Source organism: Prosopis cineraria, unplaced genomic scaffold (assembly GCF_029017545.1).
Source record: "Prosopis cineraria cultivar Desert tree isolate PC_DT_omini unplaced genomic scaffold, ASM2901754v1 PC2, whole genome shotgun sequence".
Classification (NCBI taxonomy): Eukaryota; Viridiplantae; Streptophyta; class Magnoliopsida; order Fabales; family Fabaceae; genus Prosopis; species Prosopis cineraria.
Genome location: NW_026555333.1, coordinates 6806750 through 6825914, shown reverse-complemented (window position 1 = coordinate 6825914; position 19165 = coordinate 6806750). Strand labels below are relative to the sequence as shown.

Sequence of the window (19165 nt, the reverse complement as noted above, 5' to 3'; positions counted from 1 at the left end):
CAACCCTTCAAATCTAAGCCCGTTTTCCTCCCCAAAAAATGTCCGTTAACGCAGGCCTAGCCAGCATGTTATCTTATTTAACGTATTCCAGGCTATGGGGGGACCTTTATACTTAAGAGTCCCGGCCCACGAAACTGCAAACTTTCGTTTAAAAACAATTTTGTAACTTGATCTCTCGTGAAATTATTCTTTTAATCGTATCTTTTACGTATTAATATTTTTCAGTTTAATTTATTGCGCATGCAATTATTAGCAATTATTTGTTGCCATCGACATATGTTATAAATTAACTTAATAAAAAAACTAATAGAATAATATTATTGATATTTTTATGTGTAAAAATAAAAAAAAATCATTTGTAAAACTGAGAAAATAATTTTTATAAAATAATATATCTTTAAACCATCTTAGCTGTAAGTGACCAAACATGGAAAAACAATTTATTTTTGGCGGGTAGACTTGAGGTCCGTTTAGGTACTCTCAATTTCACATTTAAAAAAATAAAATTTTACTTTTAGAATGCTAAAAGTTGTTTAAGTAATTTTTTTTGTAGAAAAGTATATCTTAAGAGTACATCTAAATAGTGGTTGAGAATGAATCTGAAAAATATTATTATTTAAAACTTTTGAAAAGTAAATTTAAAAAATAAAATATTATTTGACAATACTGTCTTAAATTTAATCTCTTATTTTTTTATTTAAAAAATATTTAATTTACTAAAAACATAACCATCATTTTAATAATAATAATTAGGTATCAAGTTTTTAGCATTATAAATTAAATAATTAGTCATGTTAATTTTTAGCATTATTGTATAATAAAAATTATCAATCTTTATCATATTTTTTAAAATTACAAATTTAAAAAGTACAAATAACTTGAAATTAAGATTTTAGCACTATAAATCAAATTTTTATTATTTAAAATCTTTATCATATTTTTTAAATATTTTAAATATATTACACTTGTATAACAAAAATTATAGATTATCATAAATGAATGTCTTTTTTGATAATTATATATTTAAAAGTACATTTTACTATCATAATTTAAAAAATTTTTAATGTATTAAACTGACTTTTAAAAAATATATTTAAATATAAATTTTGTTAAACAACTAATTTTAACTAAATTAATTTTTATCAAATAAATTTTCACCAAATAAATTTTTAACAAATTAAAAACCAAACACCCACTTAATCAGTTGAATAAATTAGTCCAATTTTTTCTCCACCTTCTCTCCCATATAAATGTCCCTTCATCAAGGGAGTTTTCTCTCAACTAAGGCGGTGCTCTACTGCTGTAGCTTCAGAGTCGTTCTTCATGTTTCTCCAGCTGCTCTTTCATCTTTGAGCTAACCATTTCTCTTGGCTAGTTGATATTTTGGTCTTAGTTTCTCGTGTGTTGAATTGATGTCTCTACTTTTTTCGACTTGTGAGAGGAAGAGTTTCTATCAACAACACTATGTTTTTTGCTAAGGTTGCTGGCAAACGCAGGATACGTCTCAAAGCTTGAAGCTCTTGTATCTTTTTACTGGCAGTTACTATTGTGCATGTGTCAAAAGTCTCACGCTAACTAAATGAAGGACTCTCCTAGTATATAAATATTAAAGAATAAAGTGGGCTAGTAAAATAGGCTTGAAGAAGAAGTGAACTCGCACGCATAAGACAGGCCAACTCAGAGCAATCGCTGTTGAAATCAGCTGATTCGCCCTCTGCATGCAAGTTCAAGAGGCAATGGATTCCTTTTATTGAATTATTTTTTCAAAATAAATAACCATTTTTGCTTACCGAAAAGTCTCAGTTTTTGGCTGTTTGGAGTTTGAAATCAAACCATGAACATTTTTTATCAGTAACCAGATTAATTTTCTAAACATTTTTTGTCTTCCCATCATTTCTAGACAAGAGCTTAAATGTGTTTTATGCCTGCATAACCCCCCCCAACGTTTCCAGACAGGTGTTTAAACGTGATTTATGAGAGTGTAACCGAAGCTTTAATCTGGTGATTATGAGCCAACGTTCATGTCTCCATCTTCGAGCTATATATAGCCATAGGTGCGGATAGACCCACTTGCCAGCCTCTTGAGTTTTCCAGACAATTCTCTCCTCCCTCTCTGTGTTGTTCATTTGAGTTCGTTTTGGTTTCTGCTGTTCTGTTTCCTTGCTCCGTAGGAAGTGCTTGTTTAATCTTGAGAAACTGTCGGTCTATTATCCCGGTATATTGGAATAGTTCTTAAAGACAGTGTCCTTTTGGGACGACTCAATATGTTGTTAATTTTGGACTTGTTGGGGTCTCTTTGGTTATCGGATCCAGCATGCCAAACTTGGAGGCATTGAAAAGTGGTGCAAAACAAGTCAAAGCAAGGGATGATTCGAGTAATCCTTCCCTGCAAACACGTGGCAGTGTGCATGAAGAGGATGAGGTGTCCGCTAAATGGCAATCCAAGAAGAGGAAGTTCAGTGTTTGTGATGATGATTCAACTGGAGCAATTATGAGGCCTAAATTGCAATTATATGAAAGAGCCAATGTGTCTAATCTTGACTACTTCACCAAGAATAGACCGCCTCTTGAAATAAATAAAATGTTAGATACTGTTAGTTCTGGACGTGTGGGACAGGATATTTTTACTTTGAAGGAAGTTTTGTGGACCCCCCTTGCTAGTTCAAGAATGGATGGTCTTGGGTCCGGAGTTGGGGTTTGTCTTGGCTAGCTTTACAAAATTCATTGACGGCTATGTGCGGGTTATCCCTGTTGTTGGACTTAAATTCTATGATTTCATGCATGCAACTGATTCTGTTATGGAGAACGGGTTCATGCATTCCAGATTTCAACGTCCTAATGCTGCATCCTCATCATCTGTTTTGCCTTCAAATAACTATGAACTTGAAGAACTTGGAATAGTCTCAGCTCCCCTGCCTTCTTCCTGCAAGTGGAATTTTACGTCACAGTCTGGGTTTAATGAGAGGTTTCTGCCAAAAAACCTCGTTTAGTTGCATGATTCGACTGAGAGCCTTCATGCAATGCAGCGACATGGAGGTCCGTTATCTGGAGTTGCAGCTTTTTTGGAGTTTCGTTGCTATGTTGGTTGCGTCTTTGTGTCTGTTTTTGTTGTTTGTCTGATTTGTTGTGTTTTACGGTTCAGGTTGTTTTATCCGTGTTCTTGCAGAAAAGTTTTTCACAAAACCAAAGTTTTCAAGTTTGGAGCTTTGGACTTTTAAATCCTACGGGATATTACTATCAGAATTGATTCTTAATAATCAATTCTGTTGCATGCTCGCTCGTTTCTTTACATTCGCTCTTCTACCAGTTTTTGGACTGGTTCATATGTTTTTAATAACGAGCTTTATAATTTCTTATCTGCAAGGTCACGAAAATAACGATCTTGGCCCTCGTGTTGTTGCTTTTGTATGCCTGTTTTACGTCTGTTGTTTAAATATTTCAGTGTCTGTATTTGTCCGTTTTGTATTCTGTCTTTCGGGGCCTTTAAAGGTTTTGGGCTAGAGGCCTTTTTTAGTTGTAATTTTTTGACTTTATATCCAAAAAAGGAAAACAAGTTCACTGTCCACAAGCAACTAAATCAAGGAACAATAATTTCTAAGGGCATGAAATAATATTTTCTGTATTATCATAGTATTTATTTACGAAAGAGCTGTTATTTAAAGAAACTTCTACATTATAGGATTTTCTTGATTTCAAAATCTTTAAAATTAAATATAAAATTTATTATGCTAACTAAAAACCTATTACGTCGAGCAATAAAAACTTAAAAATAACTCACGGGGGAGAATGAAACTAAATTTTCAATGTGAGCGGGATAGAGGGAGTAAGGTTTTAATTCTCCTGGCCGTCTTAATTGTAATGCCACCTTCCTTAGAAAGGTTCAGCATTAGGGTTCTAAGCTTGGCTTCCTATTGGGATTTGTACGAGCGTGTGCGACCACCCTCGCGGGAAAAGGACGGGTATGTGAGTGTGCTTAAAAAAATACAAAACAAAAAACAACGAATTTCTTCACAGGATCCAAATGACATTTTGAATTTCAATTACTCACTGGAATTTCTCAAAAGACAATAAATTAGAAAAACTAGCAAACTAGGCAGGACAAAAGGGGGGATTAGAGAATAGAGAAAAGAAAAATTACAAAGAGCACTACTCGAAGAGATGCAAGTCCCTCAGCAGAACCTGACTCGATCATGACCCTGAACTTGCAATTCCCAACGGAAGGATCTTTATCAGTGACAACAGAAAGACCCGGGAACTTGCAGGCACTATCCATCTGGTCATTTATTTGAAAGTAGCTGTTAAAAGCATAAGAAATATTACCCTTAACATCTAAGCTCCCACATGAAGTCCCATAGCCAAGACTCGTACAATCTGCATTTTGACAAGCATAAGCCACACTTGGAGCCAATTGATCATCATTCAGATTCGCAGATGGTTTCAAAATACACCATCTTTTAGCCAGATGATGAACCCCACTTGCACCCACTAAACCATTTGTTCTTGTTGACCCAAGATTAAGTTGGTACTTGGGTTGCCCATCAAAGTAAAACAACCCCCAATGGCGTTCAAAGTTACCTGGCTGAATGCTCTTTGCATCTTCATCGATTAGGCTAAACAAGTATGCATCTAAAGGACCAGGCCTCATTGGAGTCCCTTTTCCAGTGAGGTAGCGAGACAAGAAGCCTTGGTTGAAACGCTGTGCATACTGAAGATTCGCGTGTAGGTCTCCATCGGTTGGCCACCCAATTTCTCCCACGATAATAGGCAAGTTTCCAAAGCCATTCTTCTGCAATGCCCAGACCAGTGTGTCGTGGTTAGCATCAAAGACATTGTCATAGACTTTGCCATTGTCGTTTATAGAACTCTGATAACCGTCAAAGAAGGCATAGTCAACTGGGAAATTGGGGTCTGCGTAGAGACTGATGAATGGGTAGATGTTGACAGTGAAAGGAGCTCCATTGTCACTCAAGAACTTGACAATCTGCAGCATCAGTTCATGGATGTTCGGCCGGAAATCACCATCAGAAGGATTCTCAGATGAACTCAAATACACATCTGCATTTAGAGGGACGGTGACTTTAATGCGGTTACTCAAACCTGCTCTTGTGAGTGCTGTCTGTATATTTTTAAGAGATGGAAGAGTTGTGGCTTCAAAGGTGCCATTGAAAGTTGACAAGAAAGGCTCATTCCCCACTGCAACATACCTTGTAAAAATTAGAGGAAACTATAAGTAGGAAGTTATAGACGATAGCCACAAAATAAAGTTCCAACTTCAACATAGACAAAAATAAACCATTAAATAATTAAAAAAAAAGACGCTGCAAGAGACATTAGTAAGCATAAATTAAGATCCTACGGTAGGAAGTTCCAACAAAGGAGTCGTAAGCTCATAAGATCAAACCAATACACCCTCGAAAAGAAATAAGGAGACATTTGAACCTTCTGATTTAGCAGAGACATCAATGGATAAACAATCAAATCGTGTCTTATTTTCCAGCCTGATGCAATGCATGATTTGAAGCCATTTTAGTTCATTAATCCTCATTCATAGATGTTTGACAACAGTGGCGTCAAATTAGCTGCAGGTGGTGATTGTGAATTGTGAAACAAGAGACACGTGTGATCTGGAATGGAGTGCTGTGAGTAATATGCATTTTTAAAAGATAGAAAAGTTTGAGAGATAACATACAAAGATTTCAGTTGTCTAGGACTTACTAGATCTTGCAAAGTCTACCTTTGATACGCAAACCTTAAGTTTCAGATGGCACTACGCATTTATAAGAATGTGTAAATAAAGTTGCCAATGGCATGCCATGCTTTGAAGAAACTAAAACTAGAATGCCATACACCTACAGAAACCAAGAACAGAAATAAGCAGGGAAAATCCTAGTTGCAAGTGGTCGATGGCTCCCCACAATTAGTATAGGAAGAGAGACAACAAACAGCCTCATCCCACTAGGTGGAGTTGGTCACATGGATCGCACAACATCATTGAAAAATAATGGAAGAGATAAAAGCATCCAATATGGGAAGAGATAACATGTTAGAAAAGTAATGTGCATGTGCTTTTTGCTGGGAGTAGTAAAAATACTAGCAAAGGACATTTAGCTCATAGTTATTAAGTCCTTCATTTATAACCTCGATAATAACGGATGCTTCTGTCATCTGGCAAGGCACACTACTTTGCGAGATGAGGGAGGAAATTGTTCTCTTTTATATCAGTTTAGCATCACTTTCGGATATACATGATGGGAAATTGAGGGGATTGAACTATTAAAAACTGAAGTTTGAGAACCCAGATGAGCAGTGTTGAGACAAGAGATGAGGCAGAGCGTCAAAGCATCCTAAAAGCATTGAATCAAATATTAAAAGGACATGGGGGCCTCTGCCATATTAGTAGCTTAAAAAGAGGAAAAAAATTGTATTCAAGCATCAGAACAAGTAGAAAAGCCATTGGAAACGCAAAAGCTAAAGGACAAACTTTGATGAAACTCACATCTTCCGACTCAACTTTTGTTCTCCGTTGTGTAAGAATAGCTCAAAGTAGATGGAGTACCAGTTACGTGGACTTTTATGCTAATTAGACGTGAATATCCCCCACTATAATAATTGAATATTCCAGTTCTTAGTGCAATAATTTAGCGATAGAGCCTACAAGATCTAATAACTTCCCAGCCCCACCAACCAAAAAGTTTTATATAGTAAGTCATGCTAGAAGCACCAGAGCATCATGCAAGATTGGCAAACGCAGAGTTTGAGTAAGTCATTCACAAAATAGTTAGTGTGCTTTTCAAGTCTAATCAATCTGATTTTCATTTTCTGGGTTCAGAAGAATAATGAAATGTAACAATTAATATAGCTTCCAAGACGCAGTGACTTAACTGATATCAACAAGACAAAAAGAAAATCAAGAAACTAAACTTAAAGCGAGTCTACTAGACGCAACAGGAAATTCTACAGTAGCATACTGCGGAAGCAAAGAACCTGTAACTCTTTATCATTGGCGTTCAAACATCCAAATAATGCAAAAAAGAGAACATCAGTGGATCTGTAACTTCAGGTTTAACATCTATCCCTATCAGGAATGGCATTCAAAATTAATGGTTAACTAGGGTATCAGATTATACAACGGATAACAAAATAAAAGGCTAACGTTCATAGAGTCCAGCAAATATCACTATATCAGTAAGTTCAGCCCCATCAGTGATTCACATTTTCAAATTAATCCTAACCCGAAAATGGACCAGTGTAACGAGACATCATTCGCTCTAGTTTCCGAGGGGGAGAGTTCATCTATTGATACAGTACAAACCCTAAGAAATTAAAATCCAAGGCTACAAAAAAGAGGAGTTAGTTCACCTGATGTCAACGCCGGAAGAGAGATGGGCAGAAACATTTTTCGAAACCCATTTTTCAGCAGCTTGCATATTGGTAGCCAGTGTATATAGCATGTCATTAGGAATACCCACCATCACTTGAATCCCAGACTTCTTTAAAGCATCTAAAATATTTGGATCGGCGTCAAATAGCTTGACCTTCTGAATCCCATTGTCTTTTAGCATTTTCACCACTGTGGATGCTCCTAATGGGTGTGTTGACTGTGTCCCCCAATTTACACCAATCCCACTAGTTGAGCCCACTAACAATACACAGAAAAATAAAGGAGCAAGAAGAAGCCTACTGAGTTTCGCGCCTTCCATGAACTCCTTTGAAGCTTCACCAGTATACCTAGAGAACAGAAATCAGGACTAGCAAACAAATCGAAAGTAGCAAATGTGAAGGTTAAAGGAACTTTTTGGTTACCTGGATTTTGACGAGTATTGATTTATTCTGGAACTAGCTCCGGAAATCAAAAGCAGGCATGCTAAAAAAACCAGCGCTTAAGAATGCTGCGAGTATGCCTTGGGCAGATTTGATAGCTGAGGGCTGTTAAATGACGAAGCGAGGTAGAGAGCGAATGAAAAAAGACAGGCCGATGTACTAGTAAAGTTACGAAAATGAAAGCACCTTGGAAAGAGGGACAAGAAATTCTTGGAAAGCAACGAATTTTAGAGCTGCAAAGCTCCGAACAAAAACTAAAATATGTTAAATTACTCGAAGTAGCACAAACCTCCCAGGAATGTAGAAGCTATGTGCTTATGAGTTATTAGTTGAGCTTAGCATGGGAGGGGGGGAGGGGGGGAGAGTGGGCAATGAACGATGAGAAAGGAGTTCAGGGGAGAGAATCTTTTCTTCGGTTGAAGTAAGCAGAAGTAAGCAGAGGCAAGCTTACACAGCAGAATGATACTATGCTTTTTCAAAAATATTTCCAAAATCACATGGCAGCAGTGGCGGGATTCCCAAAAAAAAACTCTTACAATAAAAAAAAAATTTACAACTGAGTTTTATAAAAAAAATTATTATTAAATGATCTCATAAAATTTATAAAATATTTTTAAATATTAAATTTTATGTATTTACAATTTAATTAGAAGTATTTAAATGAACATAATTTAAAATTTAAAAATATTTTATAAATTTTATTAAACTTCTTAATAATAAATTTTGTTGTGGGATATAGGCATGATTCATAAAACAGATAGCAAGAGCAAGAAATCATGGTTGTTAGTTTTTTCAAAAACAAAAAAAAACAAATGTCATTAATGATATAATCATGTATTTATATTTTACAAAAATAATATAGAGAGACAGTAAAAATAATTATCAACACAGAATAATCGTGAACCAGATTTATCCATGTAACTTGTGATTATTAAATGTGTAATGAATATCCTTATTAGTAAAAAAGTTGGTAAATCAATTTATTTCTTGAACTTGGATTTAGGGAGGATGATAACTAAGAACCCAACAAAATATCAATATAAAACCATGAACTTTTTATAGTTGAACTTTCAAAATTTAAGATTCAAATTTTGATACTTATAATTTAAGGGGCTGGAATTTATATTAATATAATTTCAACGTCTTTGATCATTTTTTTTTCTTGACTTTATGGAGAGACAATGAAAAGGTATTTCAATAATCCATGTATAATTAAATTAAATGCGCAGATCAGAGTGCAAGTTTAATTAATTAATATTTTAATGTGATTCGTTCCCGAAATATACAAGTATTAGACTAGCTGGATGTAGTTTATTTGTCGCAGAAGTACCTTGCTTCATAGTTGAATCCACGATCTTGTGATGCCAGAGATAACACGATCCATAAAACCACGATATATATAGTCTTCTATCTCTTTGAATCCAATTCTTGCTTTCTAGTTTATAAACCATGAAGGGGACGCGTGAATGAAGAATCTTTGAGCTATGTTGCGATGTCAATCACTGTTCCTCAGTTCTCATGACTAGGCATTCTATGCTAGAGCCGGCGGCAATGATCCTGAAACCAGATGTTTTGACATTTTCTTCTTCTTCTTTCCTTGTTTTTTTTTCCCGCCCCCGGTCCTTTTCCAAGCTGAGGTTATACTTGATAACCTTTATCACTCTTCTTTATTTGCTCCCTGTGAGAATTACTGAACGCAAGCACGTCCTTTGAGAATGTTCTTGATGCATGTCGGGTGGAGTCAGGATTTAAAAATAAAATGGATCAATGTACTGAGCTTTTATAAATTTTTGGGTGGCAGAATACAAAAGTAAATAACACACCTCCTATATAATATAAAGAAAAATTTAAAAATTTGGAAGGGCCATGATCCTTGCTAGTCTGTCCACCCGTCCTTGAATGCATGCTGTGTGTGATTGAATAAAATAGGGTATTTGGTTTGGTAGAAAGATATTCAATAAAATGGGGAGTGAGGTGACGAAATGAATAAGACTTTTTGTTTCTTTTTTTGAGAATGGCAACAAAATATAAAAAAAATATACATTTCTTGTAAAAGCCTCTAAAAAAAGTTACAAGCATTGATCTAAACAATTATACGAAAGAATTTCAATTATAACTTATTTTTATAATTTAATTTTTCATTTATAACTGAAATTCTTAAATTTATAATTATTTGAATTAATATTTATAGCTTACTCTTGACAAAATATCAAAAACTTAATTATCATTAATTTTTTAATTTAATTATCATTCTCCCCTTCATCTTTTTTTTTTTTTTTAAGGACTGAATGAGGGAAAGCGTTTTTCTTCTCAAATCATTCCAACAAAATGCAACAATAGTAGCAATAACAAATTATTAATAATAATTTTTCATATAAATAATAGCAATGATAGCTGGGGAGAGCCGGAAAATGTTTGCGATGCAGTCAGGCATGTCTCATGGAAGTAGTGCTGCGCAGCAGGCATCATGGCAACTGACACAGACACGACACCCTGTCCTGCACCCTCGAACAAAAATCACGATGAATCAGACCGGGGCCCATGTCTTCATATATTCAAAAGCAAATGTTTCGATCCAATGTCAATTAATATTTATTTTATATTTTAATATAAAATCTAAAATTTATAATAACTAATATTAATTATTATTGATCTTCCGTTTTAAACTCTACATAATGCACAAAATTTTCCAAAAGAATTGGAAAAGTGTTCCTAGTGGTTTCTGAACGTTGGGGATTGAAATTTAAGGCAATTATGTGATGATGAACCTTAAATAAAAGTGCTTGAAAATTTATCAATTTATCCCAATTTAATTGATAGCATATATAATATTAATTACTTCAACAATAGAACAATTCTAGCTCATATCATTGAAATTATAAACCACGTCAATGATAGTGTTATTTGAGAAAAACCAAGTTCTTATATTGCAATTTGATTTACAAATTTATGGAAAATAGTGATTCATTTGCTTATTTGTACAATATTGAATTTCTAGACACCATCACTTGCTTGAGATTACCTCCTCGTAGGCCATGCTTGAAGATCTGAACTCCTATGACATTGCTACACAATATAGACCAAGTCTTGAATCCTTACAATAATGCAAGATTACATATCATCAAAGTTATAAAAAAAAAATGTCATAAGAGTCATAACCTTGAATGGTTCAAAGTGAAATGAAAGCATCATGTCATCGAATAGACATAAATCTATTGGAGAGTAAATGGCTTTTTCATATATAAAGAAGGCAGTTTTCAATTATTATTTTATTTGCAATGACCATCAACAAAGGTTAAGGGCAATCACTATACATTGTTTAAGTTGTATTTTTCTTAAGATCATGTTCGCACATAGTCGGTTATATGTGGCATGGCATTATCAAGAGTTACAAGCATTAAATGATTGAAGATTCTCTTAACGCCTGACAAATGCATTACAACAAATGTTGTTTACAGATAAATATTCAAAAACTTGCTGTGATGACGTTATGCATGTTACTCATGTTATCTGTAATTGAGTCGTGTTAAACTCCTATATGCATGTGCTTTAATGCCATCATACTATTAGGAAAATGAAATTTAACTAGGGATAAATATCATTCTTTTTCATTAAATTGCATTTTAGTTATTGATTTTATCCCTTGCTAAATTCATAACTAAAAAAATGACTTCTTAAATTTAGCAATGGATCATATTTATCTCTTTAATTAGTGAGAGATTCGGTCCCTCACTGATTTTTAACAAGGAATTCAATCCCTCGTTGATTTTTAGTAAGGGTCATGTCACTTGCTAATACAATTCAAGATTTGATAACTTTAGTTAGGTATTAGTCTCTTACTAAATATGCCTATATTTAAAAACAGTGATGTCATATCACTCGCCGTGTGCGCATCATAACTTGTGACATGTTGTCAATAACCTTGTGCCTCATTAATCGTTGTGTCACCTACATTCCTGCCTCATCATGCCATGTATGCAATAATTCATGACACATCATTGTCCACGTCACGTCATGTCACTTGTTTTTTGTTGTATCACATATTCATTATGTTTACACCAAGGCTAAAATTTAAACCCTTGATCTCCCACCTTCTATACCTTACAATTTCATTTTTTGTCCATTAAACCAAAAGGCACCTATAGTCATTATATAATAAATTAAATATATATTATTTAACTACACAAATATATCAAATAGTATATTATAAAAATACACGTATATATTAACTTTTATTTTGAATTATTAACATGCTAAAAATATTTATATTTTATTTGAGTTATTCTTTATATTAAATTTTTAATAAAATATTATTTTATTAATAAAAATGAACTTAAAATAAACAAAATATTGAATATTAAATAAATTTATTGTGAATATTTCAGTAAATTTTAAATTTATTTTTTACTTTTAAATAAAAATAATTAAATATATAATTAAAAATCATTATTAAGTGTCAATTTTTTTTTGTGATAATTAACTAGGGATAGAATCCCTCGTTAATTATCTTATTTAGAGAGGAATTAACAATTTCTCGTTATTTTTTTCACATTTATCTTATTTTAGAGAGGGATTAATGGCCTCTCACTATTTTCTTCGTTATTATCTTATTTCATTTTAAAGAAGAATTGATAGTTTTTTACCATTTTGCTTGCTAATTTTAAGTTAAAATATGAAATAAATATTTCCCACTGATTTAGTATTTAAAAAATAGATAATTTCTTGTTAATTTATATTTTTTTAATAGTGTTATTCCTCAAATTTTACCTGTAAAGTATTTCCATGATTGATAGTTTTTATTATAAACTAATATGGCTTGGTAATGATTAATGTAATGTAACTATGTGAGAAACATGTTGGCTGAATAATATTAAAATCTCATTATTCAATGTTCCGGTGCATTGCACGTAGTAATAAATGCTAGTTCAATATAGAACCCAAAATTTATTATAACTAATACTCCTTAAGACAAAATTTTTTAATATTAAAATTGATACATTTAATAAAACTTTAATTTATTTAAAATTTATTATATTTTTGGATAAAGAAACTTGTTAAAAAATAAAATTAACACGTTTAATAAAACTTTAATCTATTCAAAATATCTTGTATTTTTGAGCAAAAAATTTGTTAAGAAATGTTATATAATTTAGGACAGATAGTATTATATATTAATATTAATTATTAGTTACCAACCATTGATCTCATGTTTTTAACCCTACATGATACACATTTTTATATAACTGTGTTTAGATAAAACAAAGACATTCAGATTTTTGCAATGATAAAATGCCTTTTAACTTAAATGAATATAAAATGTAATGTCGAACTATCTTCATGCTGTATATTGATTTTTTTAATAAAAAAATTGAAACGAGGGTTAAGTCAACTTCATGTGCAACCACTTTCGTACTGGGAGACATCTTTGTCATTGGGACGGTACGTTAAGCAAAGTAAAACGTGTTTGATAGATTCTTTTAAATTAAAAAAAATTATGAATATTGGAATAAAATTTATAAATGTCAATTAATATTTTAATTTAATTATTTATATTAATTTTTTAATAACAGAAAGGGATTTTAGGAAAATTATGATATTTTAAAAGATTAAAATATTATTTATATAATTTAAAGAGATTTTATTATAGTATTTCTAAAAAAAATCAACCATAAATGTTATAATGAAAAACATTTGAGCAAATTAATCATTTAATCCTTGAAAGTTTAATTCAATTACAACTTAACCCTTAAAATGTGACTTAGTATAACTCAATCTTCTAAAGTTTTTATATTAAATGTATTCATCTCTCATGCAAGATCAATTTTCATAGCTCATCTATCTGTAAAGCTGGCAAACAAGCAAGCCCAATCCACATGAGCTCAAACTCACAAACAAAGCCATCTCAAAACTGACAATTTTTTTAAGTCGAACTGTTATTAAAATGGTTCATGGTTGCCTGTAAGTCCTTTTTATTTTTATTAGTTTTAAAAATAAAAAATCTCAATTATAATATTTCTTGTCTTGTTTTAATACACAAATTATAATGTTAAAAAAAGTAATAAAAATATAATTTTAAAGTATAAATACATATTCTAAAGTTTAAATTCAACTTAAAAATTAAAAATACTTTATTTTTTATGGATAAAATAAAATTGGGCTTAAAAAGGTCGCTCGAGCTCGAGATTTTTTTTAAAGCCTATTTGATTGATTGAATTAAAATATAAGTAAATTAGGAAAAATAAAAATAAGTCCTTTTGAAATAAAAAAGACAATTTAATTCATTAAAATTTGACAACGACTTTTAAGGCCTAAGGAATTTAATTATCATTAAAAAAATTATGAGATGATAAAAAATATCCTTTAATTTAAAAAGGAGCAACAAAGTTTTTGCATTTATAACTTTAATTTTAAAATTCACAATTTTAGTTCAGCAAATATCTAAAATAGTTTAGGCATTTACAGTTTTCTCTTGCCATTTAGTTCAATAAGCAAAGTGCAAAACAAAATTTTTCATTTACAACTTTAGTTTAAGGATTTGTAACTTTTTTTTCTCACCATTTTTATTCAATGAGCAAAGTGTAACAATTTTTTTTTCATTCACAACTCTGGCTCTGTAATTCATAGGTCTGATTTAGTAAATGAGTAAAGTAGTTGAGGCATTAATAAGTTCTTTTCATAATTTTTTTCAATTTTTAAAATTAAGGGATATTTTTTGTTATTTTAATAACAATTAAGTTCCTTAGAACCTATAAGGCATTGTCCTATCTCGGGAAACCAAATTGTTTTTTTTCCCTATTTCGGAAAGATATATGCGTCATTTTCTTTAAAAAAACTTTACCAGTCGTGTCTCAAATTTTTTTTTTTTTATATTTCTAGACTATTTTTAAATTATTAGACGGGAGACTTCTCTATGTCTAACCGTGTTTGCACCCTTTTTGTGGTTTTGCCAGCCTTTTTATTTAGGTTTGAAAAAACCTGAAGACAGGAAGTGAATGAGTGGCGATATTTGAGATGCATGATGAAGATGACTAAATATTGAATCAGTCGTTGTAAAAACCCGCGCCTCCTCTAAGTTTGACATGGACATTTTTTCTGTCGGGAAGCCATCCCCGATCACCGCAAGTAAACGTTTTCTTGTTCAACACATAACACATAGAAAATATTACGTAAGAACCTGGAAAGTTTTTATGTCACAGAATGATCTTGAAAATCTGAAACTCTACTCCGCCTTTCAAGCAATTATTTGAAAACAAGATTTTGGGTTTTGGGGAGGTCTAATTACTCTTCAGATTTTATGAATGCATAGATGGGTATGTGTTTGGCTTTTAACAAATAACTACATGTAATTAATAATAATTCATTTAAAAACGAACAAGTTGAAAAACTGACAGCATATATTTAATCATAGAAATGCTGGTCTTGTATAAATAAGCATTTATCCGAATTCCGAATTAATAAATAACTGTTACTGATAGCTAGTGTTTAATTGTATATTTCATAAATAAATAATTATATGATTTTTGACAAGTAACTATATGTAATAACAACAACCCATCTATAATTAATAAGTGGTTATAATTGACAGCACATGTTTAATTATACATATTGATATTTTATGAATAAGTATTTGTTCAGATTTTGATAAGTAATTATATATAATTAACAAAAACCCATTCATATTTAGCAAATGACTGTGACTAATATCATGCGTTTAATTGTATGAGTGCTAGTCTTAAATAAACAAGTCTATATTTAGGTTTTGATAATTAATTATACGTAATTAATAACAAGCCGTTAAATTATTAAACTTTTATAAACTTCAAGGGTATTTGAGTTATTATAAAATTTTATTTTCATATAGTTATCAAGAGAGTGCAGTGAAATTTAAATTTTTAAGATCTTTCCTAAAGATAAAATCTCTCCAGGAGTGGCATTCGAATGATTTTTTCCCTAATACATAAACCCATCAGCAGTCAGTTACTGATTTTGAAGTACATGACTTATTCCTTGGTTCGAACCTCAATTGAATTTTATTTTATGGGCATACTAATCCCTCGTGAATGATTTTTCTCCCACCCGTAGAAATTTAGCATCTTGTTCAAGAAAAATAATCACTTACTCTTAACATTACATGAACAGGTGCAAAAGTAACCAGACCGTTAACTTTGACCTAACACCATTAACTTTGATCGTTAAATGTTGACTGTACATGCCACGTGTTAGTCTTTGTTAATATGAACTAAAAAAAGGGACAAAAATACCCACGAAATCATCGGTTAGAAGCAAAAATACCCATAAAGTTACTAAAATTAGTGTAAAAGTGACCAATACATTCAATCTCTTAAATGTTGACCTTTAGCTGACACGTAAGTAAAAGTTAATTATTTTTTTCACTGATATAAACAACAAATATTCTTAGATGAAATTCTCTAAAAGTTAATCGATTATTGTATGAATATCATGCAAGAAAATGTTATTTTGACTGAATATTAAATTAAATTGCTTGTTGTTTCTGCAACAGTAGCAAAAATCATTTAAAAAATTTAAATCTATCATGAATGCAATTGCTTAAGGTTGTGATAATGTTCTCAAGTTAGATGTGTTCAGTCTCGATATTTAATTCTGAACAACCTATCTCATTATGTTAAATATCAAGTTTTGCAGACAAAAAAAATGAGTGGATAAAGAGAAAGAGAGGAGGCGAGATATGTGGTGATAGAAAGAAATCATATGGCATTGATTTTAACATATTAATCACTATTATATTTATTAAAGTAACATTATGGGTACTCAAATAATAATCGATCAACATTCATAAAAAATTATTTTGAAATATTTTTTGTCTGCATCAGTAAAAATATAATCAATTTCTGCTTAGGTGTCAACTAAACAGTCAACATTTAAGTGATTGGATGCATTGGTCACTTTTATACCAATTCTGATAACGTTATGCGTATTTTACTCTTGATCAATGACTTTATAAGTATTTTTGCTCATTTTTTAATTCACATCAATAAAAACTGACATGTGGTATATATAGTCAGCATTTAACAATTAAAGTTAACGATTTAATTACTTTTGCACCAATCCATCTAAGTACTTTAATTTGATTCCATCGATCAAACAATTAACATTTGGTGATAAAATGGTCAATAAACACAAAGCTATACAAATATACAAAAAAAAAAAAGAGTGCCATACTTGTTGAAAAAAAAAATTGTAAAAAATTATTTAAGATAATTAGACGCATACAAAAATGACCATAGGCACATATGAGGAAAATAAAACAGATAACTTTAAATTTTGTCAAGAAACATAGAGTAAAGTTAAAAAAAATACTTTAAAAAATTGCCCTTGATACTTTTTAATTAGTAATATTTTTAAAAGTTTAATAAACAATAAGGTGATACCAATGTAGCGGAACCCAGAGATAAGGTTTGTTGTTAAGCAAACAAATGACGCCCCAGACTTTAAAGCACTGTAGAAAGGAAGCGTCAGATCTTTAATAAATAGAGAAAACAACTTGACCTTGAATGACATTGGAGGCGCGAACATTGCCGTTGATGTATGTACCCACACACACACACACATCCTTGCGAACAAAAAAGCCGCGACCGGTAAACATCGATCAGGCTTGATGAAAAACCCATTGATTAAGTAGCTCAAGTAACTTCATTTAACAAGAACAACATGGATCGATTCATTTAAATGAAGTCTTATGCCACATTAATCAATGGTTCAGCCTCAAGCAGCATGGTAAATGACAGCGTCCGACCTCTCTGATCAGGGGAAAAAAAAAACAATAGACTCGACATTTCATTACATTGAAGGTGGAAACATTACGGTTGATGCCTTTCGGTGCCAAAAAAGCAGTTCCAACTAGAAATTTGGCCAAACAACAAACAGGCTCGATTACCCACTGATTTAATTACTTTTGCACCAATCCATCATTTATGAATAATTTTATCTTTTTTATTATTTTAAGATATTAAATGCTCATGGTTAATTATTTTGTGAGTAATTTTATTTTTTATTCAAAAAACAAAAAATACCCAAGTACTTCAAATTAAGAAGGCACGAGAATGAGGAAGTGCCGAAGGGATGAATGGAGGACGAGCTGTAAATTCGGGAGGATTCACGTGAAACTCTTAGTTAATCTGAATAAGGCGAGTGCTAGCTGTCGCCTGCAGAATACAAGCTGTTTCTTTTACAAAGTCGGCGCCACTCGAGGCTGATGAAAGTTTTCTGCTGCTTTGCTTTGTGCTTTATGTTGTTTATAGATTTGTTTGAATATTAGTTCTCATTCTCACTGAAAAAAATTATTTTCTATCAAATAATATATTATTATTTTAGGTTTTTATTTTCTATTAGATTATTTCATTTCATTCCATTCTTTATAGAAAAAAATTTATGTTAGTTAAATCCTGAAGTTTATCAGGGTTGAGACATATTTTTGAATTCAAAGAATGCTTATAAAAATATTTATAATTTATATATCAATAAAATTCTTATATCAACAATGAAATTTGATCACATACCATAATGAATTATGGGTTAAATCTATACCAATTTAACTAACATTTATTAGTTCATTTCTTTTTTCTCCAACAGCCATACAAGCATTGAGTTTTTTTAAATATATTTTCTCTATTTAAAATTATCAGATATTTTTATATTTTAAGAATTTAAGGTGTAGTTAATAATTTTTTAAAGACTCTTAATCAGGAGTGTAATTAATAAAATTTTTTAATTGAAGTATCCTATTAAATTAAATAAGAATAAATATGGAAAGAGTATACAATTTTAAAAATAATTAATTAATTTATTAAAAATATTTTATAATATTGAACTGACTATATAAATTCCCCTCAGAACTCCTCCCGCATTAATTTGAACAATTGAAAAATCCAAAAGGATAAGCAGGCGACGTGGGGCTACATATATGTCACGAATTCACGATTGGTGGATATCACGCTACTGTTTGCCACCGCGATCCCACTCCACTCCCGGTCGTTCTCATCTCACAGCCACACGGACTTTGTCTTCTACATTCGTTCTTGTCTTCGTCACGCTTTCCAACACTCATAAATAACAATTAACATTTGAGGAGAAAAGGAATTGAATTAATAAATTCCCCAAATGTCTCGGATACGATTCCAGTATTGCAGCTAAATTTCAGAGCATTTTAGAAGGGCTCAAAATTTGTTGAAATGCACAATTCATTAAAATAAACATATATTAGAATTTTATGAAAATTCTACCCAGCTTAACCTTCCTAATAATCACTTATTTTCAGAAACTATTAAAAAAATTAAAAAATTTATTATAAAAAATTAGACCATTA

At 31.4% G+C, this 19165-nt stretch overlaps 1 protein-coding gene across 2 annotated transcripts; it reads right to left on the bottom strand.

Annotated features, from left to right (window-relative positions):
• Positions 1 to 4003: 4003 nt before the first annotated feature.
• LOC129301722 (glucan endo-1,3-beta-glucosidase 5-like) lies at positions 4004 to 8177 on the bottom strand. 2 transcript variants are annotated; one of them, XM_054940313.1, is made up of 3 exons: positions 7804 to 8177; positions 7360 to 7728; positions 4004 to 5204 (listed from the first exon to the last, which is right to left on the bottom strand). In XM_054940313.1, the coding sequence occupies exons 2-3, from the start codon at positions 7698 to 7700 to the stop codon at positions 4112 to 4114; spliced, it is 1434 nt and encodes a 477-aa protein (XP_054796288.1). In that variant the 5' UTR covers positions 7701 to 7728; positions 7804 to 8177; the 3' UTR covers positions 4004 to 4111. The 2 variants fall into 2 exon arrangements, with proteins under 2 accessions (XP_054796288.1, XP_054796289.1); XM_054940314.1 differs by lacking the exon at positions 7804 to 8177 and having other exon boundaries at positions 4004 to 5193; positions 7360 to 7492.
• Between the last annotated feature and the right edge of the window lie 10988 nt (positions 8178 to 19165).

Bases quoted from the DNA above. Each gene is read 5' to 3' on its own strand.
- LOC129301722 (XM_054940313.1), bottom strand. From the start codon at position 7,700: ATGGAAGGCGCGAAACTCAGTAGGCTTCTTCTTGCTCCTTTATTTTTC. The intron at 5,205-7,359 runs GTGAACTAACTC...AATTTTTACAAG, and splicing joins TCTTCCGGCGTTGACATCAG to GTATGTTGCAGTGGGGAATG.